This window comes from Bombus affinis, chromosome 13 (assembly GCF_024516045.1).
Source record: "Bombus affinis isolate iyBomAffi1 chromosome 13, iyBomAffi1.2, whole genome shotgun sequence".
Classification (NCBI taxonomy): Eukaryota; Metazoa; Arthropoda; class Insecta; order Hymenoptera; family Apidae; genus Bombus; species Bombus affinis.
Genome location: NC_066356.1, coordinates 6,869,083 through 6,892,355, shown reverse-complemented (window position 1 = coordinate 6,892,355; position 23,273 = coordinate 6,869,083). Strand labels below are relative to the sequence as shown.

Here is a 23,273-nt window from a genome sequence, read left to right as displayed (position 1 = left end):
TTCCATGATCTCTATCTTTTCATGTGGAAAAAAAGAAAGAAAACATAAATCGTAGAATTAACCGTTTTGTACCGCATAATCAGCAATTATCAGAAAAAGGGGGAAACCGCGAATAATTTACAATCTTCTTACCTGATCGTAAGAATCTATAAAGTTTCTAAGAGTAGTTTCCCTCGTTGAGCGATAAAATGAAGGAGCGAGGAAATCGTGGCTAGAGACGCAACGAAACCGATTTAGAATCGATTCATCATCATCATCATCATTATCACTGTGCTACGTGGATCGACTGTACGACCTGCCTCCGGCTCACCACCCTCGTGAAGCATTAACGAACCGTGACATTCTCATTTTACAGAAATGTCGGACGAAATACCCAGCGAATATTGGAACCTCGTACGTTATTCCACGGGTGTTTTCCTACGACTTCTTCTTCGATTGTGTTACTTATTAGATTTATACTAAAAATATTAGAAAAATATTATTTTTGTCCATTTTACTTTGATATACACGTAATAGAATTATCTGTTATGGGGAATTGATACGAGCTAAATTAGTTGGAGAAATAATTGTTGAAGAGAAAAGTCAGATAAAAAGCTCTGAAACTTATTACACAATAAGATGACGAATAATGTAGTGACCACGTTGCTGATTTTTATGCATTTATGAAAAATTTTAAAGTGTAATATTCTACAGAATGCGCATCATATGAAACAATATATAAAATAACCAAAATAGAGTATGAATTATAATATTTAACGGATAAAACGATCTTTTATCCAGTTCCAGTTTTTTAATTATATTCGCAAAAATATGAATTTGTATGAATATTCGCAGTCTAGTAATAACAATAAATATTTGTTCATCTTTCAAAAACTCAAAGAGAAATATATTTAATCTTGAAATAAAAATGCAAATAAAAATACAACTTGGTACAATAACATTTTTTTAATCACACAATTGGTCTTCTGATAAAGAATGAAAACTGTGATTTATTCTGTTCTTCGCCTATCTTTTTCAAACTCACTCTATTTGTCAAAATCATTTTGATATCACATGCACGATCTTTAAAAGCTAGATATTTTATTGAGAATTAAATAATTCAGTCGAAGCCAATCAAGCGGACAAAAAACAACAATCGAAAGGCGAAGTCACCCATCGGCATTCTTGAAAGGAAGAACAAATGCAGTTAGAAAGCGTTACGAGGCTCTATATTGTTCCATTTCGCTGAACCTAGCCTGATCGTTTCGCGGATTCGCGGCTGCTCCCCGCGAATAGCCATTTCACGCGAGCAGATATTCAATCTGACATGACACACATGTTTCTTACTGCGTTTGTGCCACCATCGGATTGCACGCTGCGTAACTGTGCTAGATTATCAACAGGTCTACGGAGAAAGTACCGCGAATAATTCATCGGATCATGCGTGATTGATCGTTACAGGAGAAAAATCGTTCGCGGTCTTCAATGACGCTCGTGCACGCACAGGGATATTGAAAATGAAAACGAAACGATCGGACGGAAAGTGGTTTTCATACAAGATTCCTTGATCGAAAATTTTCTGATGGAGGATTCGTTGATCGAAAATTCTCTGATTGAAAATAACTCGATCGAAGACTCGATTTAACGATGGATCGTAAAATAACGAAATGAAGGTTTCAAACACGTTTATACATCAAAGACTAAGGATCTATTTCTTTCGCAGCTTATCATGGACCTTCATCAACGGAGAATGGCAACCATTCGGCATTTTACGGATGTTGCACGCAGCACGTATTCGACGATCTGATTGTTAATCATAAGAATACTTACAATGAGCCATGAGCCACATGGGAGGAATTGTTTTACGATCCTTGGTTCGTAAAAAAAAAGAAATCTTCCCTCTATTACATATGCTATATATAACTTAAGTTTTCTAAAAAAAAAAAAGAAAGAAATGAGGGGCCATTGAATCGCGTCCGAATTGATTAAAGATCAGTCAGCTGTATTTGAGGAAGGTAGTATCTAGAAAATTACTTGATTTTGCATGTGGAGGTGTTAGCTTCTTTTTATTCACATTTGCAAAAGAATGTAGGGGTTAAGGCAAAAGTTAAGAGCTAAAAGTTAAGTAACATCGAGTGAACAAACGTTGCAATTTTGTCAAACGAAATTTCGTCGCCGAACGAAAGTACCTATCGTTGAGGAGCAAAGACCGTAGCGTGATGTAGCCTCGGAGGAGGAAGAGTGAACCGTCGAAAAAACGATGGCGAACGAACGAAAGAACGAACGAAAGTGTGTCGTCCATTCTGGCACGTATTTCCTTTTCTATGTTCAGAGGGGGGCATCGTTGTTCGGGCCCCGACAAGCTGAAGAGCTTGAGGAGTGCTCGCGGCGCGTTGCCCCATAGTGGGGGCAGCGACATAAGTACGAGACGGCCTTAAGAAAAGCCTTCATTCTGATAGCAGATCGCGATTCACGGAGTCGGTGAACTTGTAAAACGCGGCCAAAAGTAGCCAGTGACCAAAAGTCGCGATCGAGTGTGAAGACAAAAAAGACGAAAATCCGGAAGAAAAATTGATAAAAAGAAAGGAGAAAAGGTTTGATAGCGTCGAGAGGAAGCTTTCGATCGGGATAAAAGTTCGTTCGATGCGCGAGACCGATGAGATCGCGACCGCGTTGGTGATCGTTCACGGGTGCACTTTCCAGTAAATCCTTCAAGAGACACGAGAGATCGAACGTCCATAGATCAAACACTATTCCGTGGATCCCGCTGTTCTTCCAAAGGCAAACGAGGTGGGTAGTGTGAACAAACTTTGCTCGACAGTAATTGCTCAACGCGATACGGCGTGAATACGTAGAAGGACTCGCTGGCCCAAACAGCGTTCGTTTACGTAAGTCGAAGGCCACGATTTCCTCCCGGAGGAAAGACGTGTTTGAGTCTTCTTAAAGGAAGGATAGAATAATTATCGAAATCGTTAGTCATCGAGTATATGCCAACAGCTATTAACATCTACTAACCTTCCGCAATTCGATCGAATTTAATTACAGTTAAATGAAATACCACAGTTAAAAATAGAAAGATCAATCTAGAAATCGGAAATACCATCTTATCCGTCTCGATAATTATAGTGAATTTACAACAGTTCGTTGAGAACATTGAAAATTTACAACATTATAATTTAAAAGAATCGTTTCAGGTGGTATAAGAAAATTATAACAGTTTCCATCGACTACGACGTTCAATTTTTCTCAACAAAATCGCGCAATCCCATCTGATCTCTCAATTATTATTAAAACATTCTTCCTCGATGCGTTTACAAAGCGCACTTTGTAATTTCAGATCGTAAACAATGAAAACACAAAAGAGAGTATAGAATAAGCGTAGCCGCGCCGTTTAATCGCCACCGGAGATCGTTAAATCGTTGCAGTTTTACCACGCTCGTTATCTGTTCCGTTAAAGTTTCCGCGATTATCGGAAGTTAACGCCGCGCGTTCGCACACCGGCTCGATTTACTGTTCACCGTGTATTTCTGCGTTTCGTTTGGGTGGATATGTTGCCACCACTCAACATTCGAGGACGTTATCGCGAAACGGTAATTCTCAGAGACTGCAACAGCGACTTCCTTGTTGCCACAATGTTACACGAAGATCCCGTGAGCTGAGCATCCGCGAGACGCGCTTCGGGACAAGAAGAGGTTACAAGAAGCAGAAGATGACGGGGGGTTGGCGCATCTTTCGAGTACGTTGGCGCTCGGCCTCGAGCTTCCTTACACGAGCTCCTTCAGGAAACGTTTCCTCTCTGTTTATTTTCTAAAAATTCCCCAGAGACGCGGCCTGAGCATTAAGCACCGTGCGCACGATTACCATAATCGGAGTTCGATAATCGAGCGTGGACATGGCGCATCGTTTATGATCCCACGTCGGATGGAAAAAAAGAACGATAGGCTTTTTCAATAGATTGACATTATTGGATCGGAGACAAGATGGTGGCTCTTTTGTTTACTGAGTTAGGGTTGTTGTTACGCGAATTCGTGCTTTGACGAACTAACGAAATATGTCTGAAGAAATGCTTGTACTCGTAAGAATCTATACGAACAGCGCGTATGGGAAACATAATAAATCAAATTGTGTTGGTTTTCTGAGTTTTATGTCACTTGGTGGCTCAGCAGAAGTATTTTGACAATTTTTGACGAAGCAGGGTACCATCCGACAGATGATATAGGCCTTTTGAAAATAACTAGTAAATCTGATAATATTTTGTAAGAAACGAATATTAGTTTGACTGTTATGTTAGTCTAATTTAACTAATGTTAATCTGCATAACTGTAATGTTATCAATATCTTTTCAATTTTTAAGAAGCTAACAAAACCACGTATTTAATCCAAAAATAAGTGAAAAGGTAGATTTCATATGGAATTGATTGAATTTTAAAATTGCTCCTCTATAAAAGACAGAGTATGTGATTTATTATCTTTGCACTTGTATTTATTAGAACACGTATCCATTGTAGTCATAGCCTAAGGGCTAATGCTCGATGCTAGATTATATTCGCTATCTCAATAATATACTAGATTACTGGGTGTATTTTATTTTATGATTTGGACTTTTATGATTTTATTTATGATTTAGACTGTATAACATTGTGTGCTCATCGTTACTGAGGGTTCCATATATTTGAGAACAGAATATGGTTCATCAAACTTTCTGAGGAAGTATGGTCTATATCGTCAATCCATTTCACTTTTGTAGGCCAATCAGTTGAACTTGGTTGAAGATATTCTGTTAGCTGAATCTTTTCACGTCAATATTGCACTCTATCTGTGAAAGATCTACATTGGCTACAAAAGTACTTTCATGTGATTAAAAAGATTGCATATTACACGAATAAAATGTAGAACCTGATAAAAAATGTGAAAATACTTTTTGCATCCACTCTAAGCCTTTCTAACAAAATGTACTTCGTCATACAATCCAGTAGATTGATAAATCTATCCAATGCAGTTTAAGAATTAGTTTCATGCAATCTTCGAATAAAATTTTTGTCCTGAAAACCCAGTAATCTCTTTTCCTGTAGATCGCATCAAGCACTGGTTTTGAAAAGTGGAATTTCGTCAACGATGTGAATGTGGAGATAAGGTCCGAATAACAGTTGTAAAATTGTGTACGATCCGGTAATGCAAGCCATTTCACGTGCTCGTCTAACTGTCGTTCGACAATTCTAGGAAAACGTTTTTTTTCAAAAATAAAAATAAATTTGAATCATATTCTGTCACTGAAGTATTACTTGAACGCGTAAGTATATGATCGACACGGCAGATAGTTTTGCGGGCGATTTAGCTTTATCGAGTGGACTTTGATGGCAAGGACGTTCGTTCGCTCGCCAAGGCGACTCTCTTCTTCGTTTTGCGCTACTTGTGCGTCACGGAAAGTGCTTTCCAGTCTAACATTAATGACGTCGATGTCTAAAGTTATCCACGGGAGTTAGCGGAACCAGTTCGCGCACATTGAAACGTAACTCGATCGACGAATGCACCAACCGAACGGTAATGGGACGGGATTACAGCCGCGAGAATCGTCCGAGCTTTCCGTAATTAAGATCGTGATATTACCGAAGTCTAGAAATAGGTTGTTCGCGCACCGACCGATAAAATCGTCGATTAAATTACGATGTGACACGAAAAGTATCGACTCAACAACCACTTCTACACGTGTTACGCGGAAACGATATCGTCCAAACGAATTTATGGAATCGACGAGACTATCATTTTTGCGAATATTACGTGATAGGAAAATGGCCGGTAGAGTCGATGGTCTTGAATGGTCTTTCTAGTTTTTAAGCTTCGCGTGTATTTCTAATTAAACAGCCGCCGACAACAGAATGAATGCAAATTGTGCGCACAAAACGCTTCCAGCATGAAAATGGTTAAGAGCGTAATTTTTCAAAATGTTATACTTACGACATGTTACTATTATTACAGTGTACGGTTCTCCGACGAAATATAGGTTGTTACGTGATGTTATACAAGCTCCAGATCTATTACTTTCTCTCTCGAGTCCCGATGCAGTTAACGAAAGAATAGTTTTACAATTCAGTCAGGCTAGACCTAACTGTTCGGCGTTTTCTTGAATTCCAAAGATCCAGACAGCGAGTAAAATGGGGCGGTATAAACTTCTTGAAAACTTGATATACCGGTAGTTTGGTTACATGGCGTGTACTAATGAGTATTCCAATCACACCTCAAGCTGCTATGTTAGATGGTAACTGTTGACGTCTAACGCTATGTACACCTTCTTATCATTGGAATCCATTTTTTAACCTTATTAGATTCTAACGTTCTTTTCTTGCTGTCTTTGAGTAATCTTTCTTACTTCTTTGATGTCCCCGTGCCCTGTCATTTTTCTTCTTTTTATTCCTTTTCTATGTCATATTAGCGAGTCTATCTTTTTATTGTCCGAACTGTTTTGTGTCTTTGTATTGTGTCTTTTTATTCCTAGACTTTTTTGTGTTTATGCACTGTGTTTCTTCTCTTTATTGCCTCAACTCGACTCTACTCCTTATTCGTTTGTCTCCTTTCTGATTCCTTATGTTGCTATTTGTCCTTCTATTATAATTATTATGTTCTCGCAATACTTCTTTTCATTATATTCCTTTTAGTCCCTTTTTCCAAAGTTCTTTTTATCTTTGAGAGAACTTCTTCTTTATCATCTTTGTGCAATGTCTTTTTTTTCATCGTTGAAATTCCTCCTTTGGTACTCTTGCGTTGATTTTCACTATTGGTTCTTCGTTATTTGTTGCTGTTCCATTTTGGGATGTTCTTTGAATTTCCTCCATTATTAGGATCTTCTTCCTTGAAAATTTTTCCATGTCCACGAGGTGACAAATTATGGATACTAGTAATAAGGGTTGGATATTGTTTGTAGATCAGGTTGGTCTACCAGAAAATTCGCTATCAAAAGGAACCTTTAGCAGGTTCACAGAGGTCAGACAGTTGCCAGGTACAAATTTGGAGAAACTGATCTTCAGTATCACTGGCGGTATTTAACAATACTATCTATATGGAATTCGGTCAATGAATTGAAATTTCATTCATTATGGAAAAATCGGTGAACCATCTGTCTTATCTTGACAACTGCTTCGCGGTGCTTTTATACTTTAATTTATCTTAAATAAGACGCACGCCTAAAGGTACCTCTAGTTATTACAATTTATTTATTCATCTAATATAATCCTTATAAATAGTCATAAATTAGTAGAAATCTTTAATATTAAAAAGATAAACAATGAATTATAAATAAATAAATTCCGATAGATAATAAATCGTATATATAATCGTCTTAACGATTAATCATCACCATATATCATTTACTCGATCTTTTAATATAAAATCTCGCTTGATCATGAAGTATGAAGACCGCTACACTCAAACGCGATGCCGCGGTAAATGTACGTAACGCGGTGGTCTGTTCATCGAGACGTGCCGATTATCTTGCACGCCAGTGGCGCTTATGAAATAGCTGACCGCTAATTGAAATGTATGAGACGACCAATGGGTTACCGCTTCCTTGGCCAAGGTCCAATCTATTCGTTTCAACCTTTACGAATTCAGAAAAATCAAAGGTGTCATGATGTAAAATTTATGAAATTCTCGCGGAACCTTTCAGACCTCATCAACCATAAAAAAAAAAAAAAAAACAAAGAATGAAAAAATGTAGCAGGTTGCATCTGCACCAACTTCCCGCTCTGTATCGTTTATCCATTCTACCAACAGTATAAATTAGTCTGCACTCAAGAAGATGGTATAACGGTCCCATTTACATTCAACCGCGTAAGGATTAATGACTAATTGAAAAGCCGTGTAGAGAAGCGCCGGACACAGGTTTCGTTGCTCGAGTTAAGAGGGAATGTTCGTGATTTTTGGAACTTCCACGAGTACCACGACCATTTCAGAGAAACTGTACGGAAATTCTACGATACGAGAAAACCTCATTTATCTTCCTCTTCTTCACGTGCAAAGTTATTTCTTTGATCCATTCAGGACTGAACAATACGAATAACGTGTAACGTGTAGAAGTAGCATTATGAAAAAAACACAAATAAAGAAGTAAGTTAATATTATTTCGTCAAGATAAGAAAAAAATAAGAAAAAGAAAAAGTAAGAAAAAATATAGAATAATAGCAGTAGCAATGCAGAAGCTGTAGAATCTCTGATCGAAGAATCACAGGTACAAAAGGAAATTCTATAATGTAAAGAGAGATATTGCTTTTTATTGCGCTATGAAATACTTCAATTTTTTCGAATTTCATAAAGGTGGAGGATCTAGAATCTAGGCGGAAGTAGAAGTAATAAAATGATATCGACCAAATTCTTGGACTTCCTTCTTATAACTGCAATATAAGTTCGATAGAGTTCAACAGAGTTCAATAGAGTCCAGTAATGTGAATTGGCTAAAAAGAAATTACAAATAAAATGTTGCAACCAATGCAACCTTGGTCCTTAGTGGATTAATATGAAGGATCGTTATGCGACAATCGCAGGAGCTCGCCTCTAAATATTCAATGGTGATTAAACCAGACGCCGTCTACTTCCTCGAGAGATAATATATTCTGTGCCGATGGAGAAGTACGCAATCTGTTCGATGGTAATATCCGCATAAAAGGCAAATCGCTGATTCATTTAACCCGAGTCCTTTGTCGATCAATGTACAAGATGAGACTTGAATGAAACTCATGTCATACGATGTCTCAATTTTCTCTGAAGAAGATCAACTTGAGAGTAAAGAAACAGATCATGAAAAAAAGAAAAAGGAAAACAAATAAAAGAAAAGTATGATCGATGATTACGTAACGTTTTTCAAAGCGACTCGAGCAGCTTGCGCGTGACGATCACGATCACTTTATCACCGCTACTAATTGGTATTCCGATACGAGCAGCCACCGTGAACGTTATTCGAGCAGCGAGTATGGCATGGGAAAAACGCGAAGAATTTCGTTGACTAGACCATCGACACCTTACGAGCATACCATATTTCTAAGCAGCCAGCCAAACGTTATTTTCCTTCTATAAAACGGGAGCCATTGAATTATAGCCGCTCGTTACAATCTCTAACATCCGCTAACGCTGTTGAAAATAATTGGAGGATCGTAATTAGAGAATGGCGAGGCAACGAGCACCGTGAAGTCGTAAACGCATTGTACTTACGGGCTTTTGTAAAAAAAAAATGGTACTTAACACGACATTGTTTCTATTCTTAAGCACAATTGCTTTCTTTTAAAAATCGAAGTAATTACTGCGATAAGAAGATAGCTCCATTTTTCTCATTTGAGTAAGTCAACGAAAACCAATCTTAAAATCGATCAGAATCGAGTCACTGAAACGTGCGACATATTCACAATCAACTGATAGCCGCGATAATAAACTTTTGCGCCTTTATACATTGATTTAAAAGCAGAAGGTATATGAAATTACAGTTTTCTCTCTTTTCTAATAAATACAATTTATCTCTAAATTGATATCGGGTTACGGATGATCAGAATAACTTATTAGAATACTGAATATTAAAACACGCGTATAGAAGATGATAAAAATTATTATCAATCACTTTCATCGCGTCAGATACAAAGCAGTAAACAGGATAAAATACCTTAAAGATCAGAACTCTAATGCAACGTTAAATATTAGAGCTGACTTCTTATTGCTACAAACTGTTCAATTGGAAAGGACAGAACATTCGAAAAGTCGTACGAACCAACGACCGTCATTTTGGATCCTATGTCCACCCTCGAAAAAAAAAGATTCCAAGATAACAAAGGCACCGTCTGCATGACAAGAGAAGGAAAATCGGAGCAAAAGACCTAACCCAGTTCCCTGCAAAAATATCGCTCCGCTTTCGCCATGTAAATCGAAAACCATCAAAAAATTCGAAAGCGGCTTCCGTTGTCGTTTATTCGTCGAAAAATCTGGTAGGAGGAGAAGATCGGTTGTTCCTAGTTTGCCGATGATCCGTGAGGTGATTGACAATGGGCGGACAATTTTCGCACGTCCGTAGCCTAACAACGCATCCGACCGGTTTAAGATTTCACTTCCTTGTGATTCCGAATACAAATGGCGGCACACACCCAAGAGCCGGTCGCTCGTGCTTCACAGGAAGGAAGAAGGAAAGAAGCAGGCAATCGGCGAGGAAACACTTTGCGATTCTAGAATTATCCTGTGCAACCTCTGGAAAAGAAAAGAAGCCGCAAGTGAATCACCGGTCGAACGATTCTCGAGATCGTTAAAGATAGGAAAAAATCGGCGTGGACATTAGAATGACGATGATGAAATACACGCACTGACGATCTAATGGATTAAAAATAACGTTTAATCGAGGATCAGACTACTAGGAAATTCGCAACGAACAAATAAAACGTGATCGTTTGTCGAGATGTTTAAACGTGGCTGGATTTCACAGGCTATAAAAAAGGAGACGATGCAAATTTCCTTCAAAAGATATTAAAACCTCGTTTAAACATGCACATTGCGAAAAATATGCTTCCGAGAGGCATTTAATTATTGTGACAAATGAATTTTCAATATTATAAAATATTTTTAATATCTCTATGCTTGCTTCGAATGTTTTTTTTTATTTAATGTAAATGATAAAAAAAAGCATGAAGATCCACAACGTTAATTTAAATGACGACCGTATGAGAGCTAAGATGTATAGGATACACCAAATACACCAAATGTTATTCGGATTAATCGTTCCATGTGCGATACAATTTGCAAGCATACCGTTGCCTTTTTACAGTGATGCAACATTTTGAAGAATCGCATTCATTTTTATGCCAACTCTAACGGGACGTGCGTTTACGTGGTTTGACGATGAAAGGATCAATCGACTGTGCTCGTCCAAAGACTCTTTGTTCGGTGACAATTTAGAGGATACTCCCTTTAACTGGATAAACGGGCGTCCGGTTAATTCGAAAACAATATTCAATGTGATAAAACGCGCATTAGTTATATGGAAGTTCATCGATATTCTTTCATTAATTCGCGTCTCGTCGATTGGTTTATCTAATTGTAAGTAACGCTGCTAATGCAACAGTTATGTTTTCTATGTGTACTTGGACGAAAGAAAGAAATAAATCAATAAACAATGTGTTAGAACAAACAATATCATTTAACTTCTTCGATTTATTTCTAAACAAATAATATGCATTTCTTGAAGAGCAGTATTTCGGTAGTAAATGTGTTAGAATGAAGTTTTCTCTACAATAAATGCTACGAACGGCGGATAAATACGACATGTGATTCATTGTCTTCCTTTGAATGAAAACGTGACCGGATAAGGGGAGTCTATATATAGCCACATGAAAACCCGTTTGATTTTACATTCAATTGATAGATACGACCGTTTCTTGCTAAAATCATTTATTTTCAAGAAATCGATTCATTGAGTTCGTTAGTGATTTTGTTTTAGTCACGTTGGTTTTCTAATTTATCTCGACGATCCTTCTCGTTTCTGTATAATTTCCCCATAATTCCTGATGTCATTAGAAATTCACCGTGATTGGTAATCTGTCAGACGTTAATTTCTCTGAGTATATACTACGTTCGTTTTAATCATATCGTTTGAATTTTGCGACACGCTTTCGCCGTAAATACTAATTGAAGCGAGTGCGCAGTGAGAATGTGTTAGTCCGGTCGTTTTTAATTGCGTCTCGCTCTACTGAGGTTATCAATACGCTGTATCAAAACTGGACTTTCTAACGTCTATCTTTTAATTACGTATGCAAATTATTTCTAAATTTCTACTGTTCTAGCTTCCGATTAATCATGATGGTCAATATTGGTACTCTAGTCTATTGATTTGATCATATGTCTGCGATTGAGGAAAATTTAATCATTCGTTACCATGATTTCGTTTTTCTAAATAAGACTCTAATAACATGTGGCTTAATGAAAACATAATGTAATCGAAATAGCATTCATATAATTTTATACGTTTTCCGAATAATTAACTAATTCCATTCCATTCCAGATTCATCAAAATCATCGGTTCTAAAGTACAACAATTTTCCCAACGCAACTCTTACAACATTTTCATTCTGAAACAATCTATTGGTCGAAAAATTTAGAAAATATTATACGGTCATTAAAGATGAATAAAAATTCTATTCCTGGAAATATAAAATATTTTATCATATAAGATATTTCCCAATTATTTATAGTGACTGCTGACAAAGTTTTAATATTTCTATTATTCAATGTGATTAAAAACAATTAATGATAATAGGCTAAGATTTAACGGTTGCTATTGACCCGAGAAATCTCGTACATGCACCGATCAGCCAAATAATTGACACGTGCATCGGATCGATATTTTCTGCTCTTTAAATCTTTAACTTTTTGGACACTGTAAATGTCCACGTTAATAATAGGAGAGCCATGATCGATGAAAACAGGCTTTTTGTTGGACACAAATCGGCGAAAGAACCGGAATCTGCTAAGGTCTTGAAAGAGGTTAATTCGGTTTTCGTAACGCGTGATCGGGTCCAGGCTCTCATTGTGTATTGAGACTACTGTATTATTACATCGTCGAAATGTTCGACGATCTCGTTACAGTTAGAGGATAGCCAATTTTTCAAGCAGGGATTCCTTACGGTACTTATCCACAACGGACAGAGAAAAAAGGACAATACCTTGAGTTTATTTAATAATATCCTGTTCAAAGTATAATTAGAGGATCATCTACCGAAACGATCTTATCGCGCGTTTAGATATCCAATGATTTTCAGATAGTTGGATTCTATCATGCTTGCATATTCGGCAAGCATCATTTGACAATTTGAAGAGATACCTAAAAACCTACCTTAGATCTTCTATAGAAATTTATATTTTCTAACGAAACCATTGATCTTTATCGAGAAGACATCAACCCTTTACAGTGTAATAGAACGAAGAATTAAAAACGGAGAAGAAAATAATTATTTCCTTGTACTCGAGATTCCTTGTATTTTTGGAGCATCAGGTGCAGAAAATATATACTATATGTACTATTATATAGGTAATAAATATTAACTATTGCATTATTAAGATATTAACGCTCCTACGGTGTAATAATAAAGCGAAGAGGTTAAAATGAAGAAGAAAATAATTATTTCTTTATCCTCAAGATTCCTTGTATTTCTGGTGTCAGAATGTTAATGATTGCTTTGTATGGTAACGTTTAACAAGTTCGCTACGTACAATACGGATCAGAATATACAAGCTTTTAGGGCATGTTCGTGGTACCGGCTTGAATGTGAGACGCGAAGTAAGAATCACGACAATGTGAAAAAATCTTTCATAATATATATCCAACACATACGTAAAACTTTACAATTTATTTATATGCAGTTGAAAAGAAAATTATTTGTTAACATTTAGCAATACAGAATACATTGAGAGGCAAATTATTTGTTAACGTTCAGATAATGGAAACCCACAGAAATGGAAGGAAATCCACAGCAATCTGTCAAAATGTGAAGTTAACAGCGTTATATTTTGCTCGAGTTCTTCTTTACTCTGTCACATTGTGCAAGGATTAAATCGGCGTCAGAATCTCTACACACATGCTCTCATAAGAAGAAGTTGATCCGATCGTTCTAACGGATATTTTGCGTGAATAGATTGATGGCAGGATGATGAAGGATTGCATTCCGAAAAGAACAATCGTGTACAGTTAGGAAATTAGACCGAGTCTCAGAAATCCGGAATTGTAGTTTACGTGTATCTAAGACAACGTGAAGGAGAGGGGAGCATTGTGTAAAGTCAGAATACCTTGACTCACATGATTGGGATCTCGCGAGAACCACCTGCAGCCTTCGTGACTGCCGGTGCAATTATGAGAAAGTCTAGCAAACTCGCTCGTTAGAAGAGCCACGTGCGACCTTCGATGACGCTCAAATTGGCGATACTTAAATTATCACCTCTCGTGCCTCGCAAACACTTCGAATTCCGCTAACGCCATACTTTTAATCCTATGATTAAATCCTATTTCCTTCCATGGTTCTAACTTTCATTGTCAGTCTCCCAAGCAAGACTTTGCTTAACGCTAAAAACTATTATCTTTTGAAGTATAAAATTTCTATCAAAGAAATCAAATGCAATATGAAAAAGTACGTAGTATGAGGGGAAAAGAAGCTTTCATTTTCATTTACTTGTTATATTTGTTAAAGAAATTTAAGAAACTTGTGTATCATTTTATATTATAAGTACACTGTGGATATTTATGGTAGATATACATACGCAAATATATATATATTATATTTTTACCAAAAATCATTCTGACATTCCTCAAAATATACCACTATAAATCTATCAAATTTCTATGAAGTTCTAATATTAAAAACGAAATACGGATATAAAATTCCCGCATTCCGGTAACGCGATCTAGTAACGAAATATCGATACGATTTTTAACGGTGTAGTTTATAACAGGATAGCATAGTTACCCGAGTACCCTTGAATTAACTTTCAGAAGTAGCGATTAGGATCAAGCGTTAATAAATAATTCGAAGATCTCATGTTAAGAAACGGAACCATTACCAAGAACAAACAGAATACCGTAACATTCAACGGAGTAGAATTTTTGCCCAACATTTTTATCGCGGGCAAATTATTTCGCTGGCAGGTCTTTTAAATGAAGAAATAAATTCTTTATGTCGAACAAAACATGTTAACAGGGTCGTTTGCGATATAGTCGCAATAAAGGACTTTGATGCAACATGTGTTCACATTCGCTCGAGCATCAAACGAATCAGAGTATGAAAATTTCTATCCTGCCAGAGTTTGATGTGTGCACCACGAGAATATTTACCGTACTAGGAGTCAGTAGCGTAAAATTGGCTAATTAGAAACGCATGAGCGAACAGAGACGAGAATGATGGACCACAATACGGGTCGTTCTTTCGCGTGAACCTCCTGACGAAGGTTCGAATAAACTCGATTAATTTCCAACGAATTTATCGCGAGCCACAGAGCGGAGCAACGACTTCTACCATTCTTCTTAGGTAATTACAGTAAATTATTTTTAGTACTTTTAACATGTCAAACATTTAAAACCTTCAACGTGTGCCTAAATAGTTTATATGCAGTTAATTAAAATTAAAGTGATACGAACAAAATAAATAAGAGTATGGAATTACGTTTTTGTTTGGATAAAAGTAGCTTTGGTTTGGTAATTTTAGAATTAACAAATGTAGTTTTTCTATTATGTCGTGCTTTTAACTTTCATAAAATTTCTTAATTCGATAATAATGTTTTTACTAGTATTATAAATATAAGTGACAAGTGAAGTTAAGATATTCTCAATTATTTTTTGACACCCGAAATGTACGTATGTTAAACAGTGTTTGCGTAGTGAATTTCATTGACTTTTACTAATTCCAGAACCCTCTTACGTAATAATTTATTAATAACATTATTAAATTGAGACAAACGACTAGTTGTATATAGATTTTAGATTTCTTTTTCATAACTTCAAAAGTATTGAATAAAGTAGAGTATCAAGTGATTTACAATTTGTATGATGTACGCTTAAAATGTCAGTTGTTTTCTATTAAACTTGTTCTGATTATGTAAGAGGCTCTGGTGCTGTTAATTTCTGATTCGTGACTTTGTCACTGGTTTGTGAAATTTCACTAATCAAATTATACGTATAAGAGAACTTGGCAAGTGTGTGATGAAGATCTTAGACATTTATTCTTTGAAGTCAATTCACTTCAATTCAAGCCTGATTCAGTCCTACTTATATGAATATATTTTATACATAATTCAAATTACTTGACCAACCTAAACGAGTCTTAGCCACGATTAAAAAAGAGAAGAATTGCGTCGAGAAACACGCCGTGGTTGTTTATTAAAAATTATTTACTGCAATTACCTACCGTTATCCGTCGAAGTCTAATTAAGAGCTTCGCAAATTGCGCGAAAATTCATACCGGATGAAAATCAAACCGAAACAGGAGCGCGTAATCGCCGCGAGGAGAGAAATGCAAGAGGCGTACGCGCGATCCAACTTTATGGATTCCCTCGAAAACCCGTTAAAGCTTAAGTATCTCCTTTTTAAGCTGCCTTTCGCGCTCGATCGCGGAACCAACTTCCAGTTGCATACATGCCACTTTTCCATGTCCATTTCCATTCGACGAGCCCCCTAACTCGCGTAGCCAGTGTCAGAAATAATCCGTAACCAGTAAAACAAAAGTTCAACGCACCACCGAGACGTACAGTGTTTGTAAAGGACTGTCTAACCGTAAAAAGTCATAATTTTAATCATTTTTTCAATTTCCAAATTCTTAAGGACCCTTTGTTATTAGAATTTTATGTTTCGAAATTTGTAAGAGTCTTTGATGGGCGTAGTACGTTTTTAAATTCTTAAGGATCCTTACTTAGAGAAAATGTCGCTATTGTCGCTAATGTTTATAAAAAATATTTAAATAAGGTAGAACTTCCAAGTACAAGCATTCAAAAATGAGTAATACGACTTATTAAGGAGAACTAATAAATTAGTAGGGATTGGTTAGAATTTCACCGCCATCCTGCAGTTCGGACTCAGTTCTTTGAATTTCATAAAAAAACAAGTACATTTTGACACAACTCTTTCTGTAATTTAATTTTAGATCTTCTCTCATTTAGCTACTTACTGTGTTACACTACATTTGAAAACAATACAAGCTGATCTGCAAAAATGAACAATATTAACTCGAATAATTAAGAGTCATCGAGCAGTATTTTTGATTTAATGACTTAGACGGTGATTAGACAGCTATCTTCAACCGCGACGCGAGCCTTACACCGGATGCATGTACATGTTCGCTTGTCGAAATCCACGGAAGAAATGGCCTGATTTCCGCTTCAAAGAGTGCATTTGCGATTAACATGCAATTATTCGGGTCAACAATGCGATGGGATTGCCATTACTCCGTCATTGCTCCCTCTCTCTTTATCTACGTAAATTGAGGGTTAGGGAGAAAGTAGCAACGGAAAAAAGAAGCGAATGGCCGGCGAGGAGAGGCTCGATCTTCCTAAAGAAAGTACGACGGCATATCGAGGAATGCCAAATCATCTTTCACGCGATAAATTAATTGCTCGACTGCGCGTAATGGCACGACAGAGTCGATAAAATCAGCCTCCTTCCATATAATCTGTGCCCATTTACCACTGATAACGCATCGTTTATCCCCACTTTACCCGGTGACTTTATGTACCACACCACTTTCTAACTTTTTGCAACTCCGTAGTTCCCTCCGATTAACGAGGAGAATCAGTCTGGCTAGGTCAAAATCCTGAGCACGTGTAGATGTCTCCAAGTTTCATTAAAATTGCGGAAATGGCATATCCTCGGGTGTACATCATCCAAGCATTATCGTTCGTTTAACTCAGAGAAAAAACGAAGCATTGCTAATCATTATCAAAGTGACCAGTTTATGTTTTACCTGTTCTATAAATCCCATCGAAGCGGTACAATATCACTCTATAAATTGCAAAGTGAAGCGTGAACGAGCTATTTCGAGACTCCAAAGAGAATTCCAAGAAAATTTATCCAGCATCTACATCTATACTATTTAGATCGTTACTATCGGACAAATCTGTACGATGATGGTCAAGTGTACAAAATGAAAAACTAGTTGATTTAACACGAAGAAGAAACGAAGCATCGCTAATTATTATAAAAGTGGCCATTTTATAGTTACCTGTTCCATAAATCCCGTTTAAGCGGTACAATATCAATTTATAAATTTCCTAACTTGATAAAGTGAAGCGTGGAAGTGCTATTTCGCAGCTCTAAAAAGAGTTCGAATTTATCCAACACCTTCAGCTATACTATCTGTATCTTCGCTACAATACAAATGTACGATAATGGCCATCGTACAATCCTATATCATTACCACTATACAAGCTTAAAAACTCCTTAATGTAACTCGGAGAAAAAACGAGGGATCGCTAATCATTATAAAAGTGGCCAATTGATAATTGACTGTTCCATAAATTCCATCCAAGCTGTAGAAGCTATCCCAGCAACGTTGCTTTACAAATTCCTAACATATAAAACGAAGCGTAACATATAAAGTGAACGTGCTACTTCGAAGTTCCAAAAAGAATTACAAGAGAATTTATCCAATACCAGGAGTTAAAGGCCGAAGAGTAGTCCTAATGACACGTGACGAAGGTACGAGCCGCACGCCACGTCGAAGAACCTTTATCCCGCGGATGTTCTCATCGAGTACATGTGCACGCGAAGACTTTGGTTTCGCCTTTCCTGTCACGAGCACATTGTATCGTTCCTGACAAAGATGCCCGTAAAAAGCTACGCGCATCTGCGTATTCGGGCAGTTCATTTCGGCAAAATAACGGTGTGCTCGAAATGGCCGCGATGAAAAACGACCTGTGCGGACGTTGAAGTCTCCAAAAGAGTCCTCGACTTTAGACAGGTTTGAATCTCGTATGTAATTCGGCTTAGTATTATTTTCGTCGTCATAATCTTCGATGATCGACGAGAATCCTTAATACTCTTCGAAATAAGTACCCAGGGCCTCCTTAAATCGCCTGGAACATTTTTGAAGGGTAGGAAGAATGGTATAAGAGGACAGGAGGTAAGGATGATACGAAAGGATAAGACGCAAGAGCTCGAAGATCCTTCCGTCCTGTATTTGACGTTTCGAAAACCGCTGATGTCATAGGATTTTCTGTATAAAAGAGCATATGTAAAAAGGAAAAATTCTATCGGACGGGATGTTCCTGCGGAAATGATGAATTGAAATTTTATGCAAAACCTGGGCGGGATGAGCGAAGTTAGATGGAGCGTGTTGCCACCGTGTACAGAGGGAAAACAGGTATAAAACAAGACCACTGGCGGATAACACAGGTCTCTGTAGGCTGACTGCATCATCCGCCAGGGAAAAGGTAGTTGGTTTACCTTACTAACAGCGGTTCGAGAAAAAGGAATCCGACGCCGGTAATAACGAGGTATCGCGTAACAATCAACTGGTACTTAATCGTAAATGCTGACGGGCCGCCATTATCCTTTAAATCGATCAGTCACACCGTTAATTATACTCGTTGGAATCTGAATATCTCCTGAGAAAATTACATCGCGCTGCCGCTCTACCATCTATACGCTCATAAATCCGCGTTGCACGAGGGCCGACGAGCTTGACTTTAATTGCTCGATTTTAATATCCATCTGGCGCGGCGTGAAAGATGAGAATCAATCGACTCGACACCCGTTTAAGATGGAAACGCGAGAGCAGAACCGAGGATAAAACGTTCTAATTCGAGACTATTAACCAACCCCTGCCACTTCGATTACACGCTCTCATACAAAACCTGTATATTTTAATAAACAGAAAAAAGAAAGAAAAGAAAAAAGAAAAAAGATACCGACTGATTCAACGTGGCGAAATAATAAACAACCGGTACATGCGATATTTCGCGAGTCATCGCGGTGAGAAATAGCGGACCCTACACTTGGCAGAAGCTACTACGCGGTTACTCTCGCAATTAGGAGCGATTCAATCAGCAAATCGCATGATGTTAAATCAAAATCACCGCTGTAACAAATCTCTAGCAATTAAGAATTAGCAAAACCAAATAGCCAAATCTATCTGCTAAATAACATTCGACGCGTACGAGAAACACTATTATGAAATCCGTACTGAATGGATTGTTTCGGTCCAACTCCCTCTCTGTCTCTGTCTGTCTGTCTCTCTCTCTCTCTCTCTCTCTCTGTGCGTCCGACCTTCTGCAAGGTCTTCGAGGAGGAGTTCTCTCTGGTCAGGAATGCGTGACTCGACGATTTTATAACCCGCTTTCAATTATCATTCCTGGTGCTCTTGTTCTTCTCCCTTCGGTTCGCGCTACGGTTGCGCCGCGAGAAGAAAGCCTGACGCAGGGAATGCACGCGCGCGGAATTTGTCCCCGTCGCGGCGGCGTTTTCTTTCCCCGCGTGCGCATCCAGTGTCTCGTTTTTTTTCTACGTTTTCGCTTATATGCGCTTCCCTACTGCCGCCACGGGGCTACGTGATTTATTCGATGTCGATTACGGGGAACAGCCGGTGCCGCGCAATGAAGGAGGAAGAGACTTCCATACTGCGGCACACCGTTCCCGAGAAAACGAGTTGTCCTCGGGCACGTTCACCCGGACGAGCCGATGATTTGTTTCGGCTCGTTTGCCGATGATTCGCTCGCATCCACCCCATCTTTCAGCGGGATCGCGTTTTGCATGCTTAATGTCATTCGCTTGTCGCGTTAACTCGCCAAATAAACGATTAGTTGGTTTAATTCGGAGGTAACGCGTGCTCTTAGGATGCGAGTTTGTGACGACTGTATCTACTGTTGGATAGGTTGCCCGCATGAAAAGCTCAGCGCGATATTTTAAGAGCGAAAAAGTATTCAGGGATAATAACTTAATCAGATTTTCTGCTTGAGAATGAGGCAACTCGTAAGTACTCATAAGCCGGATTATACGTGCCTTTCCTCGATGCTTGGTGAATGGTTGATGTAGTTCCAATGCCTCTTCTTCCAATAGCTGTATCGAACGATCGTTCGGCAATGAGAATCGAACAGACGTTCTCTGACGTATATTTTGAGCGTAAATTTTCCAATAACAGATGCGAAAATGATTTTTCAGATATTTTGCGTGAATATTATTTTTCAATGTTGTTTTAACATATACTTGGAGCGTGGACTCTTTCGTAATACAAGTGATGATGATTTTTTAAACATTTTCCATGAATATCTCTTATTAAATTTGCTTTGTAAGCATATTTTTTCAACAAATCGTGCTAGTTGTTCAAGGTAAAAACAATGAAATCGTTTGGTTTTTTCCAGTCATCATGAAGATCTCGGCGACTTTATTGGTTTGCGCGGTGGCATCGGCGGCGGCGGTGCCGCTCCAAGACACCCTGAATGACGCTCGATTGTTCCCTCGGAACAAGGACGCGGTTCCAGTTTCCACGGAACCCGCGATTGTCACTGGCAAGGACGCGACGAATCAGTCGACAAAAAAGCAATCAGAGAAGACCGACAGTGGAACGAAAGAGTCGAAATCCTCGTTGCTAGCCTCGATTCAAGATAATAATCAAGGCAAGCTTGAGGTTGGCCGTTTCTCAAAGCAATCCAACGAAGTCAAAACAACTAAGAAGAATCGGAAGCATAAAGCCATCTTCGTCAATTATCCTCTCGTTTCACAGCTTCCATTCTCTAACGTCCCCTACGACATCGATTATCCCAGCAACAACTTCGATACCGAAGAACGAACCATGTCGGATCCGAATAGATACGAGGAAAGCAACATCTTTTACATCAGGCTACCGCCCACGCCGTACATGTTCGTGCCAGGTTTAGGCTATATCTCGCAACCGCCCACTTACTCCACAGCCAGCCTTCGGCCACATGTCCCGTACACGAGACCCGGAAGGCCGAAACCAAACTACCAGCAACCCGTTAACCCGTTCATCAAGCTGCCCATCGATTTTGTGAGCAACGGGAAACCGACGTCGGTCTACCAATGGCAAAAGAAGACGAACAAGAAACCAACGGACAGCCCAATCACCAATCTGGACAGCGTTTCGGCGGACTTTGTGAGCAATGGGAAACCAACATCGATTTATCAATGGCAGGGCAATTTAAAACCGACCAAGAAACCAGCGGACGATTTGGTCAACAAGCTGGACAAGGGTCCGTACACGTTTAATGGCAAGCCTACCAGTTTCTTTCTGTTGAAGTCTGATGGAACCGCAGGGGCACGTCAGGCTTTCCGGTACCCCGACTACCAGCAAGATAATTCCTACTATTGAAGACACGGGGCAGCTAGTTGCTACCGAAACGTGGAACGAACCACGGCTACCTCGAATCCTACAAATCGTCGGTTTGATTGCCGGATGATGATGGATTCGAGCGAAAGAGATGAGAAGCGATGAGCGTATGCACGAGAAATGTGAAACGAGAGAGGAATCGATTCGCCATTCTCGTTCGAATCGTATAACTGCGAGTGCCAGAGAATCGTGATGCTCGATCGCTTAGAAATTACACTCGCGCTTACGCTTCGTTCAGATTAGTATATTTATCTGAATTCAGGCAACTTGAAGTTGTTTTCCTCATCTGAACTTGTAGCATGCTAGATTTTAGGGGGTATACTATTGGACTTTCAGAAATCAAAGCCTCGTTTCTAATTTTCTTACGGAGTTAGGTGCGCGAAATATCGCGTTAAGGCGTCATACTACTGACTTCTGTTACTAGAACGAATGTATTATCTTGAAAGCTCTGTCAACGTTTTTCTCGAAATTATATTTTTGACTCGATCGTTATGAAATCTCCGCGTCGCCAAAAATTAGAAAATGGGGCTATATCAATATTATCCTACAAGATCTAAATTCCTTATTTATTAGTAGTTATTTATAAAAAGATTCTCAAATTGTATCCGTAGCTTCTTCAAGATAGTATACCTCCTTGGAATGTTTTTTAAAGTTTCTAAGCTTGTTCTTTATTCATTGAATCGCCTGAATTCAAGAAACTTGACCGGTCTGAACGGCATTTGAAACATGTATATTCGTACAGCGACAAGCTTTCGTATTTACGGCCTTGATATAGAAGTTACACAGGCTGGTTAGTGATTTATACCGTGTTACATTTACATCTAAGAGTATAGGTTATTACGCGTATGATTATGCGGGAACCGTAGAGCCAGTTCCCTAAGACGGACAGTTAAAAAATTTCATCACGTCGATGATGGACGTCGTTGGCGTAACTAATGCGATCTCTTTGGTAGAGATTTGTATCTTTTTTTCTCCTTATACGTTGCTTTCAAGTTCGATGCCTTGATTGTACAAGGTACAGTGGTGGAAGTTGCGTTTTAAAGTAGAGGAGAAAAGATCGAGAAGAAATATCCCTGTACGGTAAACGAGAAATGAACGATAACGACCAATGTGGAAGATAAAACGACGTAATGAGAAACGTAAACATAACAGCCGTGAAGTTTTTCATTTTTGTAGTTAAATATCTTCTGATTTTCATGTTGCGTTAATTCAGTATGTTGGTATTGATTCCACTCTGCATAATTAAGACATATCGCTGTGGATGTTCGAGAAACAGACTCTATTGCGAGTAGATGTATAATTTTAATTGTTACTCTTAAGTGTATAGTTTCTATTTATAGAGTATCAATATTTATATGCGTCTATCTATACGTTAATCAGTTAAAAAATGCGTATATATAATTTATATATATAGCTAGCTGATTATGCAGAAGAAATCATGATGACTATTTGCTCAAG

General features: G+C 38.3%; 1 protein-coding gene across 1 annotated transcript; it reads left to right on the top strand.

The window, feature by feature from the left end:
* Nucleotides 1-1,431: 1,431 nt before the first annotated feature.
* On the top strand, nt 1,432-23,174 carry LOC126923374 (uncharacterized). The gene is made up of 2 exons (XM_050736765.1): nt 1,432-2,769; nt 20,830-23,174. Exon 2 carries the CDS (start codon nt 20,835-20,837, stop codon nt 21,795-21,797), a length of 963 nt encoding a protein of 320 aa, XP_050592722.1. The 5' UTR covers nt 1,432-2,769; nt 20,830-20,834; the 3' UTR covers nt 21,798-23,174.
* Nucleotides 23,175-23,273: the final 99 nt, after the last annotated feature.

Excerpts from the sequence above, each read along its gene's own strand:
- LOC126923374 (XM_050736765.1), top strand. The coding sequence starts at position 20,835 with ATGAAGATCTCGGCGACTTTATTGGTTTGCGCGGTGGCATCGGCGGCG.